This window comes from Saccopteryx leptura, chromosome 8 (genome assembly GCF_036850995.1).
Source record: "Saccopteryx leptura isolate mSacLep1 chromosome 8, mSacLep1_pri_phased_curated, whole genome shotgun sequence".
In the NCBI taxonomy this organism is placed as follows: domain Eukaryota; kingdom Metazoa; phylum Chordata; class Mammalia; order Chiroptera; family Emballonuridae; genus Saccopteryx; species Saccopteryx leptura.
In genome coordinates this window covers 85,569,217-85,589,242 of record NC_089510.1, presented here as the reverse complement: position 1 = coordinate 85,589,242, position 20,026 = coordinate 85,569,217, and the positions used below count along the sequence as shown (strand labels likewise).

General features: G+C 36.3%; 1 protein-coding gene across 5 annotated transcripts in view; it reads left to right on the top strand.

Annotated features, from left to right (window-relative positions):
- Positions 1 to 9,873, top strand: part of SKIL (SKI like proto-oncogene) — a 32,198-nt gene extending 22,325 nt beyond the window's left edge. For 4 of the 5 annotated variants that reach the window (XM_066346897.1, XM_066346896.1, XM_066346893.1 and 1 more), the window contains 5 exons: positions 51 to 144; positions 1,785 to 2,017; positions 4,693 to 4,934; positions 5,206 to 5,430; positions 6,092 to 9,873. In XM_066346897.1, the coding sequence (XP_066202994.1) occupies positions 51 to 144; positions 1,785 to 2,017; positions 4,693 to 4,934; positions 5,206 to 5,430; positions 6,092 to 6,247 (950 nt within the window). In that variant the 3' untranslated portion in view covers positions 6,248 to 9,873. Of the gene's footprint in view, positions 1 to 46; positions 145 to 1,784; positions 2,018 to 4,692; positions 4,935 to 5,205; positions 5,431 to 6,091 lie in introns of all 5 variants that reach the window. The other variant, XM_066346894.1, reaches the window with a different exon arrangement.
- Positions 9,874 to 20,026: the final 10,153 nt, after the last annotated feature.

The following is a 20,026-nucleotide window of genomic DNA, read 5'->3' as shown; positions in this document are numbered from 1 at the left end:
TCAAACCTTCTCTCAGTAAATTTTTCCCTTCTACATTTTTCTACAGCTAGATACACCATCAGGAATGGAATTACCATCATGGTATCCTGTTATAAAGCAGGAAAGTGATCATGTTTCTCAGACGCATTCATTTTTACACCCTAGGTGAGTGAGTATTGTCTCATTAGCTTATTCAATTGTTCATTTATTCATTAGTTCATTCAACCAGCATTTTTATGTCAGTAGTAAAAAATGCAAGTTTTCTTTTAATTTTCTTACCTCCCTTCAAGAGGTAAACCAATTCTTCAAAAGTTTGGTGTGCAACTTTGATATTTTAAAAATAAATCTTTTTGAAACTTAGAAGCTTTCATAAGTAGCCATTTCCCTCAAAGTAAAGTTTTCATATTTTTAATAAAAATGAACTTTAGATTATAAACTATTCAGTCCAATAGTTTTATTTGCTATTATAAATATATATTTTCCCCAAGTGTGGTAATGAAGAATCTCAGTCTTAGTTACATTTGCACAGTTCCTGCATTCTTACTGCATTTGAAGTAAGTCTTTGGGCAATATTACACCTGTCAGTTTTCATAGCAGAATACTGAGTTTTCATTTTCAGAATTCATGTAATTTCTAAAAAGGAACAAAACAAATGTGTCCTATACAAAGAAAATGAGGTGCAAGAGGAGGAGAGTATTTAGAGCAGGGGTCCCCAAACTGCGGCCCCCTGAGGCCATTTATCCGGCCCTCGCAGCACTTCCGGAAGGGGCACCTCTTTCATTGGTGGTCAGTGAGAGGAGCATAGTTCCCATTGAAATACTGGTCAGTTTGTTGATTTAAATTTACTTGTTCTTTATTTTAAATATTGTATTTGTTCCCATTTTGTTTTTTACTTTAAAATAAGATATGTGCAGTGTGCATAGGGATTTGTTCATAGTTTTTTTTTTTATAGTCCGGCCCTCCAACGGTCTGAGGGACAGTGAACTGGCCCCCTGTGTAAAAAGTTTGGGGACCCCTGATTTAGAGTTTAGGCGATAAACTACTATGTTTGTGAAATGGTTACATCTTTTGGCTAAAGCTTATACGGATTATAGTTAATAATGTGGTACTTAAATATCTAGCTCAGATGTATTCCGTGAGACTCTGAGATAATGTACTCAACAATCTTATGTGAACTTTGAGCCAAATTGGTATATATCCCTTTGATCTTAGTTTTGCACAATTTATTATTGCTGTTTTATCAAATACATGGGAAGTACGAAAGTCCTATAGGAAGATTGCTCCGTTGGGTTCGATATAAGGAGGGCAGCCCAGTAGCTGGGCAACCTTCAGAACAAGGAAGGACGCTGGGAGCTCCTCATTGGGCCTATAGTGAAACAGGCCATAGCCTTGTAGTGTGGAACTGAATCAGCCTCTCCATGACAAAAGAGCAAGGATCTGTTGCTTTAGAGGAGTGGCGGGCAAGAAAATAGTCCTCCAGAGTAACAGTGTTTTCTTTCTGGTATAAATTTTAACCTCCTAGGGCTGTTAAACAGCTCTATAAAAGTTCTTCATGCTTTTGGTTATCAGTTGGTTTTGAGGGATGGGGAAATTAGAAATTACTTTTTGCAAAATTACAAAATTCTCTTATGATTTTGCTTTTAGTGCCTAAAATGCTGACTTTTCCAAGAAATTTTTTCTATCACCCTTATTTTCTGATAATGTTGTCTGTTTTGGTAAAAAAAAAAATTGTTTAACCATAGAAATAGATGGTAACACATTTTGCTCTTTACCTCAGTGTGTCTTATGCCTTTCTTTGTTTTCAGCTACTACTTATACATGTGTGATAAAGTGGTTGCCCCAAATGTGTCACTCACTTCTGCTGTATCCCAGCCTAAAGAGGTGACAAAGACAGAGGCAGGTGGATCCATACCACGACAGTCAGAGAAGCCGCACAGTAGTGGGAAACATCAAAAACCTGTGTCCTATCCAGACGTCTCACTGGAGGAGCTGGAGAAAATGGATTTAAAAACAAGTAGAGATTTATGTAGCCATTTAGGTAAGTATTCTGATATTTGAAATTAGTATTTAAAAGGTATTAGGTATTTAAAATCAATGATCTAAAGAACACATTCAGCATTTTCAAAGAGGATTTCTATTTAAGAGTTTTTCAAAAACAAGAACTACATGATTCCATACATTGGTGGAACATAAAAATGAGACTAAGAGACATGGACAAGAGTGTGGTGGTTACCAGGGGTGGGGGGAGGGAGGACAGGGGGAGAGTTAGGGGGAGGGGGAGGGGCACAGAGAACTAGATAGAGGGTGGCGAAGGACAATCTGACTTTGGGCGAGGGGTATGCAACATAATTTAATGACAAAATAACCTAGACATGTTTTCTTTGAATATATGTACCCTGATTTATTAATGTCATCCCATTACCATTAATAAAAATTTATTTTAAAAAAAAAAAAAAAAAAAAGAGTTTTTCAGATAATTGAAGCTTTTATTGTAAACAGTGCTGAATGACTACTTCAGAACCTCAGTTGCCATACTTTGCTACAATGGTGATATCTATAGAAGCTAACGCGATAGATATATAGGTTACCTGGCTTCATTATTGCAAGTGATTTTTGTCTGATTATTTTCTCCCCTTTCTGCCTTTTCTTCACTGTCAGGTTTCTTCAGAAGGTCATAATATTTTTTCTAATTTGCTATGAACTGAGAAATCATTTAGCTTATAATGTTACGAAGCATATGTAAGAATAGTTAGGTATCAGACTCAGGGAAACTTTAGTCATGGAATAAGGAGGGATTGAAAACTCATATGGGAGCCAGGCAGATGACACAAATGCAGAATGTTAGCTGGACATCTAAAAAAGAAAAGCTGCCTGGTTACAGTGCCTTTTATAATACTGTGAACCAAACGATATGTTTGCTTAAATGCTGCCTCTGCAACCCTCCATGTAGCTCAGAGCTTTGCTTATAGTTTAGGGAAAGGTGACAGCTTTACGGGAGCAGTTGAGTCTTTATAGACATGTAACTGTTTTCATAGATTATTGAGATTCTTGGGCTAGGGTTTCTGTACTTTAATTTTGAGAGTTTTAAAACTTAGTTTTCTTTGGATTTAAATATGGTACATAATTACTAGTGTACCATTGTGCCCTATTTGTATTATATTTTACAATATATCCCAAATTAGTGAATTCTAGTGCCAGTTAAAAAATTACTGAGAGCCCTGGCCGGTTGGCTCAGTGGTAGAGCGTCGACCTGGCGTGCAGAAGTCCCGGGTTCGATTCCCGGCCAGGGCACACAGGAGAAGCGCCCATCTGCTTCTCCACCCCTCCCCTTCTCCTTCCTCTCTGTCTCTCTCTTCCCCTCCCGCAGCCGAGGCTCCATTGGAGCAAAGATGGCCCAGGCACTGGGGATGGCTCCTTGGCCTCTGCCCCAGGCGCTAGAGTGGCTCTGGTCGCAGCAGAGCGACCCCCCGGAGGGGCAGAGCATCACCCCTGGTGGGTGTGCCGGGTGGATCCCGGTCAGGCGCATGCGGGAGTCTGTCTGACTGTCTCTTCCCGTTTCTAGCTTCGGAAAAATACAAAAAAAAAAAAAAAAATTACTGAGATATAATTTATTTACCTTAAAATTTACACTTTGACAATGTACAGTTCAGCAGTTTTTAGTAAATTCACAAAGTTGTGCAATAATCACAACTATTTCATTTCAGAACATTTTCATCACCCCAAAAGAAACTCTAATCTGTTAGCAGTTATTCCCCATTCTCCTTTCTCTAGCCTCTGTCAGCCACTCGTCTTTTTCTGTGTTTATGGGTTTGCCTATCCTGGACATTTCATATAAAAAGGAAGATATGATATTTGGCCTTTCATTGTCTGGCTTCTTTCACAGTCTTGACTTCTGTAGTTCTATAATAACCTTTGAAATTGGGGATTGTAGTGCTCAACTTTGTTACTCTTTTTTTAAAGATTATTTTGGGTTTCTTGCATCTCCATATGAATTTTAGAATCAGTTTGTCAATTTCTGCCACAGCTAGCTGGGATTTTGATAGATATTGCATTGAAAAAGTAGATTAACTTGGTATTACCAGCTATTTTGGTTGTTTGGTCTGCCATAACAGATAGCATAGACTGAGTAGCTTATACCACCAACATTTATTTTTTATGGTTTTGGAGGCTGAGAAGTCTAAAGATCAAGAAATCAGATTTGGGTCTAGTAAGGTCCTGCTTCCTAGTTTATAGATAGCCATATTCTCACTGGATCTGCACATGGTGGAAAGGATGGGAGAGCTCTCTGGAGTTTCTTATGAGGGCATAAATCCCCTCATTGTGGCTCCACCTGTATGACCTAATTACTTCTCAGAGGCTCCACCTCCTAATACCATTATATAAGGGGTTAGGATTTCAGTATAAATGCTGGGGTGGGGGGAGTCACTAGCATTCAATTTATGACACCATCTTAACAATATTAAGTCTTCCAATCCATGAACATGAGGTTCTTTTCTATTTATCTATATTTGTGTAGTTTTTTAATTTCAGTGTTTCGTAGTTTTCATTATTCAAGTCTTGTACTACTTTTTAAAAATTTATTCCTTAATATTTTATTCTTTTTTATTTCATTTGTAAATGGAATTGTTTTCTTAATTTAATGTATGGATTGTGCTACTGACTTTTTAACAGAGAGATATTCATACTTGTTACTTTATTTTTGCCTCTTAAAAGATCCATCAATGTCAAATAATTCTGTAAGTAAGAAGAAACCCAAATCTACCACTTGCAACTTAATCAAAGACACAAGCAAGGCAGTAATTGACCATGATTCTGCAGCTTCATCTCCACTTCTTGTCAAAGATGTCATTTGTGAGGATGATAAGGGGAAAATCATGGAAGAAGTAATGCGAACTTATATAAAACAACAGGAAAAATTGAACTCAATTTTGCAGAAGAAGCAACAACTTGAGATGGTAAAATTGTTATCTAATAGCCCGTTATGAAAAGATACTTTTGCATATTTTAAGAAAAATCAAGATAAGATGCTGCGAATTTACTTAAGATTATTCGGTTTTACACTCACATGCAATTTTAATATACTTTTAAATTTTTAGAGAAATGTTTTGCAAGCTAATTCTCTCTGCATATAGCTGAATTTTAGATATTTTATATAGTATTCTTGAATTGAAATTTTTAATGTGATAGAAATAAAGTCAAATTATATTGTGATTCTTTATAATACAGGAAGTTGAAATGTTGAGTAGTTCAAAAGCAATGAAGGAACTCACTGAAGAACAGCAGAATTTACAGAAAGAGCTTGAATCTTTGCAGAATGAACATGCTCAAAGAATGGAAGAATTTTACATTGAACAGAAAGACTTAGAGAAAAAATTAGAACAGGTTATGAAGCAAAAATGTACCTGTGACTCCAGTTTAGAAAAAAGCAAAGAGGCTGAATACGCGGCACAGGTAAGAGTTACTGTTTGTCCAGTGTTACCTTCCAGCATGGAAACGGAAGCTGTTACCTTCTCTATTGGAGAAATTCTATTTTGTCAGACTCATTTCATTAGGCTACATTTCAGAACACATCATTCTTTTAAATACTACTTTATGCTCTATCATCGAAGAAGATCTTTTTAAAACCTTGATTGCTTTTATTACTTGGAACTTCTATTGGGTTTTGTAGTTTAGTTGCCCAAATTGCTAATTTCTAGCTATCTGAATATCAAGTGTTACATTATTTTAATATAATATATTGGCTTTCAAATCAGCATATTAACAAACATGAACTGTTGCCCACTATGTTCAAAAGCACTGGAACAAAAATGAATAGTAGCTCAGAACTTATAGAAGAGGAACAAATAACACTTAACACGAGCAGGCTGTGATGATGAAGGTATGGTAAAGTGTAGGGCAAGATGAAAGTATGCTAGGGGCTCAGTTCTCTTGACCCTTTGTTTTGCTTTCTTTCATTGTCAGATTTAATACTATTAGATGTTCAAGGGATTGTTGTATGCAAGAAATAATTCATTTTGTAAAGAGTAATTTGAAGGTAAATCTTTGCCATGATGTGAGGACTAAATGGAAACAGGACTGAATGAAAACTGACACAGTCTTTTAAATCACATAGTTGGCGGAACTAAGACAGAGACTGGACCATGCCGAGGCTGATAGGCAAGAACTCCAAGATGAACTCAGACAGGAACGGGAGGCAAGACAGAAGTTAGAAATGATGATAAAAGAGCTCAAGCTGCAAATTTTGAAATCAAAGACTGCTAAAGTATAGGAACCTTTAAAGAGATTCATCTGTGTGTTCCTGACAGAGTTTATTTTTGTTTGTTTGTTTGCTTTGCTAATTGAATTCTGAACAGTTTATCTGCATGAAGATGACTAGGCATCTATCCATTTGTAAATCAGAGAAAGTGAAGAGATTATATATTAGTAGATAAATTATTACATTTCCAAATGAATAAAAATGTATGTTTTTTTGTACTTTTTTTTCAAACAGTTTAGTAACAATACTCTGTGGTTTCAACTATTAGATAATCTGCCTATATTTTTAATGCAAATTTAACAGTTGTATACTTTTTAAAATGCATTGTGATGGAAAATGGTTATGAGTTTTGTTATCCATATTTCAGGCTCAATTTTAGATACAAAGGTGATGTCATATTTCAGATATAGAGGGATGGGGGTGACTCCATTTTTTTCATTAACACAATCTCCTTTCTATACTTTAGTCATCAGTATATACAAAATTTGCTTTCATTTTTTCATCTTGTGGAATGAATTTCCTTCAGTTCTCTTTAATGTCTCCTGAGAGACATTTTGTCAAAAGAAGAATTTCAAAAGGTTATAGCACACGCCATGGGCATAATGGGGAAGGATAATATGCTTTGTTGTAATCCTGCTGTTAAACACAAGAAGCAGTTGTAATTGTTTTTTGGTTAAATATGGTTATATTTAGTTGTTTTTTTTTTAATGCAGCAATGTCAGGAGAGAATAAAATGTAAAAATTTCTGAACTTTTGTTTATGTTGTTAATAGTGGTGTTGAAATGTTACTGCTGTAGAGGAAAACTGCTACCATTAATGTGTATCAGTTTCTGTACAATCTGTAATCGTCATGTACAGTTTTATATGTAGCTGTGGGGCTTACTGAGATTTATATAATGGTTTTGTTTCCATTTATGCCTTTGTTTTCCTTTAACTTGTAAAATATTAAATGCCTTGAAGGTTATTTTGGACTTTTGTATGTTTAAATGTTGTCTTATCAAAATTTGCACAAATGGACCATTTTAATTACTACTTAATATCAAAATCAGAAATTTACAGTCAACTGATATAGTATATGATAGATTAATATAGGGAACTGTAGGTGTCTGCAACTAAAAGATTTTTAGATAATTTTTAGAAGATGAGAATCTTACAGTTTGGGAGAAAGGCAACATCTGCAATTTTTTTTCTTTTTTTGCACAGGTACGGGTCATTCTTTAATGGCAGATTTCATAGTTGTTCATTCATGGCTTAAAAGGTATTAGATAAGATGTTAGTATGCATTTTTTTAAAGGCTGTTTCCTGAAGCTACTATTAACTGATACTATTATCCCATGAAATTTATGTTTCTTATGTTCTTGCCTATGGTACTGAATGAAATTACTGGAGAGCTACATCTGTTTTTATAAATCTGCTAGGGTTATGTACTATTCCCGGCATAGACAATAGGTACTCTAATGGTATAGAATTTCAAAAGTCAGTAAGTTATCATTCAACCAGTTATTTTCATATTTTACTTAATAGTACTAATGTATCCTAAAAGAATTTTTGTACTTTCCAAAGTATAGTTTTTTCACTAGAATGTGATCTATATGTGTGTTTTCTATTTACCATTTAAATTTTACTGTTTTAATCCTGCAATGTAATTTGTTGATTTTTGGAATTTCTTCAAGGAGGAACAAATGTTAAGTGACAAACAGGAACAATGCTAAAAATGATACACCTTTTATTTAGATCTAGAGAAAGAAAAATCACAAAGACATTTTAAGATATAGTTTCATTTTAATTGTATATTAGTTGTGTCACAGCTAAGTTTTTTGGGAGACAAACTTAAGCCCCTATAATTTCCTTTATTGTGTAATTCACTCAAAATCTTTCTACTCATATTACTTAATAAATGATAAACTTAAGTTTCAACCCAAAACTTATAAATTACTTAAGTCTTTGGAAATATGTTACTTTAAAATGTTGAGCACCGCTTAAACCTTTAAATTATCATAAATTCTTAATTTAGAATTGAGTAAAATATATTTTCTAGACTTGCACATAATGAAAACTTGTCACATGAAATTGTATAGTCTTCATTTTCCCCAAAATACATTGATTTTGCAGTAGGTTTCTAACTTCCTTGAAAGTAGTGTTTTAGTCACTTGTAAATATTATACCTATTCTAGTTAAAAGTAATTTTAAGTCAAGCTGCACCACATAGCTTGAGAATACAGAGATTTTGTAATACTTTAAAAGTGGCCTCTACTAAATTATTCATAGAAACTTGCTCTTCTTTGCATGCTCATTTTGTGTTGATTGCTATCTTAAAGATTGTTTTGGTGGTGTTTTTGTGTGCTATTCATTAGCCAAGCAGATTTTTCTTAGATTTTATAATATTCTTTTTAGGAAAAATATAAAAATATTTACTTTAAAAAGCTGCATTAAAGGGATGGTTTATCAACAGTGCTAGAGCATTGTTAGAAGGAAGCAAAGATAGAATGCTTACTGGGTGGCAGGTGATGTTTAATCTGGGTGATAATAATGTCTGTACTGTAAACTTTATGAGGAAAAGGTACCAAATCTGTAAAGGGTAGTAAATATAAACTCTGCTGTCATTAAGAAAGCTCAAAACCACCCTAATTTCACAAATGATCTTGTAACACTATAAAAAGATTTAACCAATAACTTAAGTTGGCTTGTGCTTTAGTTTTGTAAAGCATATTCTTTTGCTTGAATTTCTGTGTCCACGAGAATTAGGATGTTTTATGCTTCTTGAACTAATTGTATAGCATATTTAATATATTACCAATGGGAATATAAAATCATTTGTATATATTGAATTAAAAAGTTACTAAAGTAGGTGAAATAGACTGAGTACAATATTTGCAGGATATTCATTTATCAGAAGTCATGACAGAACAACTAATTTATTTGTACGTCTGTGCTCTCTGAAGGAAAAGTAAAATGATAAATGAGCAATATGAAACATGATTGAGGTATTTCCCTAAAATTAATTATAAAGCTGGTGCTGAAGGTTTTTGATCAGCTTCTAAAATTTTCTTCTCACTGAAAAGACTTTTGTTTTGATTGCTTAGGGAAGAATCCTCTTTTTTTTATGCATTTAATCTGCACGACAGGACATTAAAAATTAATATGAAAAGTTGTGCTCATATTGTACATCTGTTTCTGTGCTTGGAACTACTTGTTAATAGTCTTCATTGAAGCTGTCAGCAATAAGGGACGCATTACTGCTGCATTATACATTGTGGGATTGAATAAACAGTCATTTTTCTTTTCTAGTATAGAATACTTAAGCATTTCCATTATTGGAAACATTTCTTTAAGCATTCTATATTGAATTTTGTTTAAATGGACAGTTTATTTTTTTTAATTTTTGTACAATCTTTCCATTTTAAATGGCTTTAAACTACATAATGCAATTGGGGCCTGTTTTTAGTAATAGAATGAGATGTGTCATATAGTGCTACTGTTTTTGAATTAGAAAGTGATCAAATGTAAAAACTGAAATTTAAAAGTTAAGCCCAGAAAATAAAATAGTGTGTTAAATTAGTTGAACATAAAAGAAATTTATAAGATTTTCTTCAATATAGATACCTCACTTGAAAATAAAGCACAGCATACTTAAAATAGTTCTAGTAAGAATGTCTTACTCAATTGCTAAATCTAGGACACCTTTTGGGGAATTATAGTTTGGGAGAAATAAAATATACTTGCTTTTAACCATCCTGTTAGAAGTATTTGTTTATCTTGATAATTTTAAGCCAAAACAGTAGTCTTAAATTATATCTGAAGTTTTAATCTGTGAAGGCAGTAAATGAAATACCTGTTCTGTAACTGTTGACTACATTATTCATAGTTCAATATACAATTCTGCCAATGATGTACAGTCGTATGGTTAAAATCGCTGTTGTTGGTTGTATTACATGACACAAAACTGTCCTCTACCTCACGTGAAATAAATATTTTATATGGTTTTACTATAAAACAAGACTCATCTATCTGGTCACTTAGTTTACAAATGTTGAATTATATTTATTGAAACATGACATACTGTGCTCTTAGCTTATACCTCAACTGTATTTTGTGCTGTTTTTCATTTTCATGCCTTGTAAAAAACTTGTACAGATTGTGGATTAAATTCCAAGATTGTGGATTAAATTCCAAATAAAAACTTTTAATGCCAATTAAACTGTTTCAAGCCATCTTAGTATTCTGCACATTTATCCCTTAAAATTGACATTTTTTCCTTTCTTTACTTTAAAGCCTATTTTTCATTACACACTAAGAGGTTGAATTAAACTTTTTAAAAAAATTATTAATGAAATTCTATGCACTGTTTCAGGTGGTGAACCTACTGGCTTACAGAGATTTTTCTTTTTCATGATGCTGGACTCTTGCCTTAGCATTTTTCCCACAGCCTTTCTCCCACTGCTGGTATTAAAATAGTTATCTATTAATATTACTGTATAACAAAATTTAGGAGCTGAGAAGAAATATCACACACAGTATCTGTGGGGCAGAAATGCAGGAACAGGTTAAATGTGATGGCTCAGGGACTCTTAGAATCTGAGTGCAGTTTGGATGTTATCTGCGGATGAAGTCATCTGAGAGCCTGACAGCTGGAGGATCTGCTCCTTTTTTCTTTATTTTTTAATAATAAAATACTTCTCTATCCAACCAGGGCCATACCTAATTTTATTGTATTTTTTTTTAAGTGAGAGGAGGGGAGATGGACTTCCGCATGCGCCCTGACTGGAATCCACCCGGCAACCTCTTTCTGGGTCCAATGCTAGAACCAGTTGAGCCACTGGCTGCAGGAGGGGAAGAGAGAGAAGGGGGAGAGGGAAGAGAAGAGAAGCAGATGGTCAGTTCTTTTGTGTGCTCTGACCAGGAAATGAACCCAGGACGTCCATACACCAGGCCAACACTGTCCACTGAGCCAAGCAGCCAGGGCTGAGGATCTGCTTCTAGGTTCACACATGGCTATTGACAGGCTTAGTTCCTCACTGTACGGGCCTGTCCATGGAGCTCTCCATAACATGCTGGATAGCTTCCCCAAATGAGTGAAACAAAGGGGAGAATGTGTGATGTCACAGTCTTCGATACCTAGATGGAGTCACATGTTTTTATCCTGTTTTTCAGAAGTGAGTCATTAAGTCCAACCTATACTCAATTGGAGAGGCTTACACAAGGTTATGAATACCAGGAGGCCAGATCCTCCAATTTTTTTTGTGGCAAAACAGCACAAAGTATAACTCATTGGCAGTAAGTACATTCATGATGTGTAACTATCACCACAATTTTTCATTATCTGAAACAACTCCCTATTTACCTCTACCCCTACCTTTTGATAGCCTCTACTTTCTGAATTTGCCTATTCTAGATGCCTCATACAAGCAGAATTGTAAAATATATTTTCTTTTTTCTCTGACTGCTTTCACTTAACAATGTTTTCAAGGCACATTCATATTGTAGCATGTATAATAATTTATTTTTTATGATGATAATATCATAGTTATAGATACCATGTCTGTTTACCCATTCATCTTTTGATGGACATTGGGACATTTTGGGTTTACACATTTTAGCTCTTGTGAATAAGGCTGCTGTGAACACCGATTTACATTTATATCCTTGCTTTTCATTGTTTTCGGTATACACCCAGAACTGGAATTGCTGGGTCATATGCTAAGTCTATATTTTATGTCTGAGGAATCACCAGACTTGGTCACAGCAGCTGCTTCATTTACATTCTCACCAGGAATGCACAGGTTTCCAACTTTTTCCACATCCCTATCAGCACTTTTTATTTAAAAAAAAATGTTAGGGGGAGGGGCACAAAGAAAACTAGATAGAAGGTGACAGAGGACAATCTGACTTTGGGTGATGGGTATGCAACATAATTGAACAACAAGATAACCTGGATATGTTATCTTTGAATATATGTATCCTGATTTATTGATGTTGCCCCATTAAAAAAATAAAATTATTTAAAAAAAATGTTGATTGATTGATTGATTTTAGAGAGGAAGGGGGCGAGAGAGAGACATTGATTTGTGGTTCCACTTATTTATGCATTCATTGTTGATTCTTGTATGTGCCCTGACCGAGGATGGAACCTGCAACCGTGGTGTCATCCAACTGAGTTACCTGGCCAGGGCCATTTTCCATTTCATTGATAATAGTCCCCTTGATGAATGTGAAGGATTATTTCATTGTGGTTTGCTTTGCATTTTCCTAGTGACTAATGTTGAACATCTTTTCACGTGCCTATTGGCCATTTGTTTGTAAATCTTGGAGAAATATCTATTCAAGTCCTTGGCCCATTTTTAAATTGAGTTTGTTGAGTTGTAATTCTTAATATATTTTAGATATCAATCCCTTATCAGATATGAGTTGAAATATATTCTCCTATTTTTTGGCTATCTTTTCACTCTTAATAGTGTCCTTTGATGCACAAAAGTTTTAAGTTTTGATAAAACCCTATTTACTTTTTCTTTTGTTGCCTGTACTTTTGGTGTCATATCTAAGATATGGTCACCACATCCAATATCATGAAGCTTTACCCCTGTTTTCTATTAAGAATTTCACTTTTAGCTCGTTATATTTAGATCTTTGATCCATTTGAGTTAATTTTGTATATAGTGTAAGGTAAGTTTTCCATTTTCATTCTTTTTGCATCTGGATATCCAGTTTATACATTTGTTGAAAACTGTCCTTTTCCATTGAGTGGTTTTGCCATCTTTGTTAAAAATCCTTGACCATGCACGCGAGGTCTATTTCTGAGCTGGGGTTCCACTGCTCTGTATATCTGCCCTTATTCCAGCACCTCTCGATTTTGATGATGGTAGCTTTGTAGTAAGTTTTGAAATGAAAAATGAGTCTTTAAAATTTGTTTTTTTTTCTTTCAAAGTTGTTTTTATTAAAGATTGTTTTGGCTATTTGAGGGTTTCTTGAGAGTCCATTTAAATTTTAGTATAGGCTTTCCTACTTTTACAAAAAAACACCATTGGGATTCTGATAGGGATTGCACTGTATCTGTGGATCACTGTATTGACTTGTCACCTTAATATTGCCTTTGAATCTATGAACATGAGAGGTCTGTCCATTTATTTATGCCTTCTTTAATTTCTTTCAGCAGTGGTTTGTTTTTTTTCATTTTTTCGAAGCTGGAAACGGGGAGGCAGTCCGACTCCCGCATGTGCCCGACTGGGATCCACCCAGCACGCCCACCAGGGGGCGATGCTCTGTCCATTCGGGGCGTCGCTCTGTCGAGACCAGAGCAACTCTAGCGCCTAAGGCAGAGGCCAAGGAGCCATCCCCAGCGCCCAGGCCATCTTTGCTCCAATGGAGCCTCGGCTGCGGGAGGGGAAGAGAGGGACAGAGAGGAAGGAGAGGGGGAGGGGTGGAGAAGCAGATGGGCGCTTCTCTTGTGTGCTCTGGCCGGGAATCGAACCCAGGACCCCTGCACGCCAGGCCGACGCTGTACCGCTGAGCCAACCCGCCAGGGCCTCAACAGTGTTTTGTAGTTTTTAGTGTACACATCTTTCTCATCCTTAGTCAAATTTATTCTTAATTTTGTTTCATGTATTGCAAATGGAATTGTTTTCTTAATTTTAATTTTGGATTGTTTACTGCTAGTATGTAGTAAATGCCATTGATTTTTGAGTGTTCATTTTGTATCCTGGAACTTTGCTAAATTCACTTATTAGTTCTATGTGTGGAATCTTTAAAGTCTTTCTACATATAAGATCACATCATCTGCAAATAGACAATTTTCTTTTCAATTTGGATGCTTTAAATTTATTTTTCCTGTTTTTTCCCCTAATTGCTATGGCTAGAACCTCTAATACTATGTTGAACAGAAGTGGTGAAAGCAGCTGGGTGACTTTCCTGTGTGCCCTGACTGGGAATCAAACCCAGGACATCCACATGCCAGGCCAATGCTCTACCACTGAGCCAACTGGCCAGGGCTTGACAGATTTCCTTAAATGCCAGAAACCGAACCAAACCAAACCAAACCAAACCACCACAACAAACACCCACAAAAGAAGTCAAAAGAAAGAAACAGAAAATAAAAATCACTCCCCCTTGTCTTTGCAGTTTGGCTCTATGCTGGGGCACTCCTTCAACACTGAGTTAGGCTTGCTTTGATCCTAGAAATCAGCCCAGTCTATCTGTCTATCTATCAGTCTGTCTGTCTCTCTTTATTTTTCTGTGGAGAATGACAGCTTGGAACTTCTTAGTTAATTGTTTGTTACCACTCAGGTTTTTTTATAACCTGATCTTGCAAATGATATACCATTGCTCCTGTGCTATGCTGTTGCTCATCCAGACTCACTCTGGAGCAGTGTGGGAGGGCACTGTGCAAGCCTGTGAATACCAGGAGATGGGAATTGCGGGGAGTCAACTGAGAGGTTGCACAGGATAGGACCAGAATTTCCCCCCAAATGATATTGGTTGAAAACACAGAGTTTTATACGTTAAAGCTAGAACTTTAGTTTGGCTCCAACAATGATTACTGTTTGTGCTGGCCTGACACTGAGACTGCTAGAAACTGAACTTACCAGAATGTCAGGCACAGCTTCCGTCTTTGAAAAACTTCCAGACACCTGAACAGATTATTTTAAAGCAGTGTGGCTAAGATTTTTTTTCCTTTTCTTTTACAGAGGGCTAGGGGAACATGAGAAGTACATTTAGCTCAACTTGGAGGGTGAGGAGTGTTCTTGTTTCAAATGACACCTGAACAGAACTATGAAAGATGCAAGCTGGGGGAGGGGAGAGCTGTGGCTGTATTGGAAAACATAATCTGCAGAAGGAACTATGTGAGGATAGGTTGGAGGATAGTAATGAATGTAATATTATACTTTCTGAGAAAACAATTCACATAGTTAAATTAGAAACTAACTAGTACAGCCTGACCACGTGGTGGTAGAGTGGATAAAGCAGCAGCCTAGGGCACTGAGGACCCAGCTTTGAAGCCTGGAGGTCACCAGCTTGAGTGTGGGCCATCCGGCTTGAGCGCTGGCTCACCAGCTTGAGCGTGGGGTCACTTGCTTGAGTGTGGTCGCTGGCTTGAGCCCATGGTCACTGGCTTGAGCCCAAGGTTGCTGGCTTGAGCAAGGGGTCACTGGCTCAGCTGGAGCCCCCCCCTCCCATCAAGGCACATATGAGAAACAATCAATGAACGAAAATGCTGCAACAACAAGCTTATGCATCTTACCTCTTTCCCTTCCTGTCTGTCCCATTCTGTCTGTCTGTCTCTCTCATTAAAAAAAAATAAAAAGAAAAAAAGAAAGGGAAAAAGAAAGAAATTAACCAGTACAAGATGAATAATTCATATTTTGATGAAAAGCATGTCCGAGGCACTATGGGAACTCTTTAGAACTTCGTATCGTAGGAAGACTGTCATAGGAGGTTCTTGAGCTAACTAATTTTGGGTGACTGAACATAGCTGGCTGGAGAAGCTCATCACCTAAAGGATGAAGGGCAAGTGTAAAGCATAGGGAATGATAAAGGGTGGCAGTTTTCTATGAGGAGCTACTGAGACGTTCATGTAACTGCTGTGGACATTGCTAGGAGTAAGTGGCTGCATACTGGAGGGGAGGGGTTGCTGTGAGAGTTGTGTCATAAGAGGCCTGTGTGATCTTGTATCCTAATGGGTTTGAACTATGTTGCAGGTGAAGAAGATTGTCAACAAGATGGTGACATAATCATCAGGATGACCATATAATGTATAGGGACATGAGTACTCTTTATAGACCCTTATAATAATAAATATTTTAAAATATGGAAAGTATTTAAAATAAAAAAATCAAATTTTTTCTTATTATAAAATTAACTCATGTTTATTATGGGAATTTAGAAAATGCCTAAAGAACAAGAGAGAAAACCTCAATCTCATTACCCAAAGGAACTGCTTATTAACATTTCTATGTATTTTCTAAATATATTTATATATATTTAAGAACCAGTCTCTAACTGTACAGGCATTTTGAATTAAAATTTAGCAATCTGTATTTTGAAATTCATATTTTATAACACATCATTTACTTAACTAAACACTTACTTGAAATGTGAATAGAAAAACTTGAACACTTTTATAATAAATTTTCTTAGACTTTTGGAAACTGAATCGAAAAATATACACATTTTAAATTCTTTTGCTATGTGTTGCTGATTACTTTTGAAAAGGAGTGTATCAGTTGTGCTATTGGCATTTTGTAAGGTTCATTCTTTGTGTTATTTTTAGTAATTTTTACCTAGCATTAACGAGAGGCTGTGAGAGCCCTCCAGTGGCCAAGATAATTTCTGCAAAAATATCAGTGAAATTAAAAAAGAAATTTTATCTAATTGTTAAATCTTAATGGCAAAAAACAGGGGAGTGACTAGAGATACCTTATCCTGTAGTTAAAAAAGAGATACCATTTACTTTCCTTCCAAATTCAATGCTGTGAATTTCATTGCTATGTAACAGGAAGGATAAAATTATATTGGTTTCAAATAGGTTTACATCCAACTGATTAACTGTTTTTGGTTTAAAAGCTAATACTTGTCGAATACTTACTATGTGTTAGGTGCTTGTCCAAGCATTTTGCATGCAACAATAAATTTAATTCACATAGCTATTATGAAATAATTATTTTTAAATACAGTTTTACTGACAGGAAATAGAATAGTAGTTACTAAACAGAGTTACTTAACAAAAAGATTAAATAATTTGCCCAGATTAACACAACTAGGAAGTAATAGAGCGAGGATTCTGCTCTAATATCTCCCTTGAATCTTTGTGTCTAATAGCATTCCCATTTGGGATAATTTCATAAGGTAGAATCTTTATGTAACAAACAAACAAAAGAAAACAATTGGTACAATTGAGACATACACTTCTTTTCTAGGCATTAAAAAAATTTTTTTTTCTTTTCCAAGTGAGAGCAAGGGAGATAGACAGACTCTCACATGTGCCTTGACCAGGATCCACCAGGCAACTTCCATCTGGGGCTGATGTTCTGCCCATCTGGGGCTATGCTTGAAACCAAGCTATTTTTATCACCTAAAGCGGAGGCTCCATGGAGCTATTCTCAGCGTCTAAGGCTGATGCACTCGAACCCACTGAGCCACTTGCTGCAGGAGGGAAAGAGAGGGAGAGAAAGACAAAGAGTAAAAGTGGGGGTGGGGGTGGGGTGGAGGGGAAGGGTGGAGAAGCGGATAGTCACCTCTCTTGTGTGACCTGACAGGGAATCAAACCTGGGACATCCACATGCTGTGCCAACACTCTACCACTTAGCCAACCAGCCAGGGCCCTCTTCTAGCCATTTTTTAATGGGGCAGTATAATGTTGATAACATAATTTATAATTTTATATTTTGTATTGAATGAATAAATAACAAGAAGGTACATGATAGTTTTGATCACTTTATAATTCATACATTTTCAGTAAAAGGCTTAAAGTTGGATAAATTGCTCTGTATTTTGATCTACTAGGTAGCTAACAGAAATAGCTACTCTTAATTTCTAAGAAAATTTAATGGTGTGGCTTTCTAGTTAATTTTCTTATTTTTTTTTCTTTTAGAAATCACATACTTTATTACTACTACATTTTTAGAAAATGTGACCTCCAGTTTAAGCTAAACTTAAGGACTTTTACTGTTCTTCAGAAAGTATGACCTCAAAGGTTGAATTAGAAATATCATCCAGTGTGTCCTGAAAGTTCTGGTAGAGAAACAGATAAATAGAATTGGCTGTTTGAAGGCAGAAGAGAGCAAACATTCCAGAAAGGACTGAAACCTAATACTCCAGGTACAAAATTTTCATTATTCTGCTTTATCTCCAAGCTGAAGGAGGGAAATTTGGAATAAAATGGCTTCTAAGGGAATGGTATTATAATTGCATCACGAAGGCCAAGCAATGGCACCCTGAAAGCACAGTTGCCCTGCCCCCCTCCCCTAGTAGCTGCATTTCAAATTCCAGATAGTAGTAATTTGTGAAAGTGCTGCTCCTCTTCTCTTGATGGAGATACTGTGACTGAGACCTATCTCTAGATGATGAAACTTTTCTACTTGAGACTGAGTACCACACATTCCTTCTAATGGAGATGGTGCCACTGTGCCAAGGACAACAGGTGGGTACCTGAGACCACAAAAAACCTTTATTTGGCCTTTTGTCCACCCCTAGACCAGTTTGAATCCCCACCTACTGATTTATCCCATATCTTGTCTTCAGGTTCCCATCTGCTATGAACTGAATATTTGTGACTCCTTCAAAATTTATATATTGAAACCTAATCTTCAATGTGATGGTGTTTGAAGGTGGAGCCTTTGGGAGGTGATTAGGTCATGAGGATGGAGCCCTCAAGAATGGAGTTAGAGCCTGACCAGCAGTGGCGTAGTGTATAGAGCTGACCTGGGATGCTGAGGGCCTTGGTTTGAAACCTAAGGTCACCAGCTAGAATGTGGGCTCCCTGGCTTGAGCACGGGCTGGCAAGCTTGAGTACAAGGTCATCAACGTGATCCAAAGGTTGCTGATTTGAGCCCAAAGGTTGTTGGCTTACAGCCCAAGGTCACTGGCTTGAGCCCAAGCTTGCTGGCTTGAGCAAAAGGTCACTGGCTAGTCTTGAGACCGCTGGTTAAGGCACATATGCAAAGCAATCAATAAACAACTAAGGTGCCACAACTATGAGTTGATGCTTCTCATCTCTCTCCTCCCCTTCTCTCTCTAAAAAGAAAGAGAGTGAGAGAAAGAAAGAAAGAAAGAAAGAAAGAAAGAAAGAAAGAGGAATGTCATTAGAGAGAGACTCCAGAAAAATCCTTTGTCCCTTCCACCATGTAAGGACACAGAAAGAAAGTTGCTGTCTATGAACCAAGAGGAAGACTCTCACCAGACACTGAACCTGCCAGTCAGTGCCTTGCGCTTGGACTTCCAGCCTCCAAAACTGGGAGAAATATACTGCTCACAAATATTAGAGGATACTTCAAAATGAATATGAAGTGATAAAATATTTCCTAATTTTTGTGAGAAGAATTAGGGGATATTTTGAAATAAATATGAAGCGATAAAATATCTCCTAATTTTTGTGAGCAGTGTAAGTTTCTGTTGTCTATTGAACCACCCAGCCTGTGGTATTCTGTTATTATAGCCCAAACCAACTGAGGCATCATCCTAGTGAAACTTTGAGGCTTGCAAATTCAGTTTCTTGTTTTGAACCCCTCAATTTAGATCAATTGAACAGATGTGTATTGATTGCCTTTATGTTTATTAGGCACTATGCCACACTCAGGTTTTAGTGATCAGCAAAATAGACAAAACCCCAAAACTCACAGGTATTTTCTTTTTATAAATCTGTGATTAATACATTTGTTCACACTATGAATTCATATTACAATATTTCTGAAAATGTGTGTGTATGTGGAATTTTTGAATTATCAAATATTAAAATTCACCAGAGGAACTTATCCCTCAATTGGGGGTCTTATTAAAAGCATTTTATTTCAATTAATTAATTAATTAATTTTTAGTGAGAGAAAGAGAGAGGGACAGATAAGAAGTGAGAGAGATGAGAAGCATCAATTCATACTTACAGCACCTTAGTTGTTCATTGATTGCTTTCTCATATGTGCCTCAGTGGGAAGCTCCAGCTGAGCCAGAGACCCTTGTTCAAGCCAGCGACCTTGTGCTCAAGCCAGCGACCATGGGGTCATGTCTATGATCCCACGCTTAAACGGGTGACCCTGTGCTAACACTGGTGAGCCCATGCTCAAGCCAGGGACCTAGGGGTTTCGAACC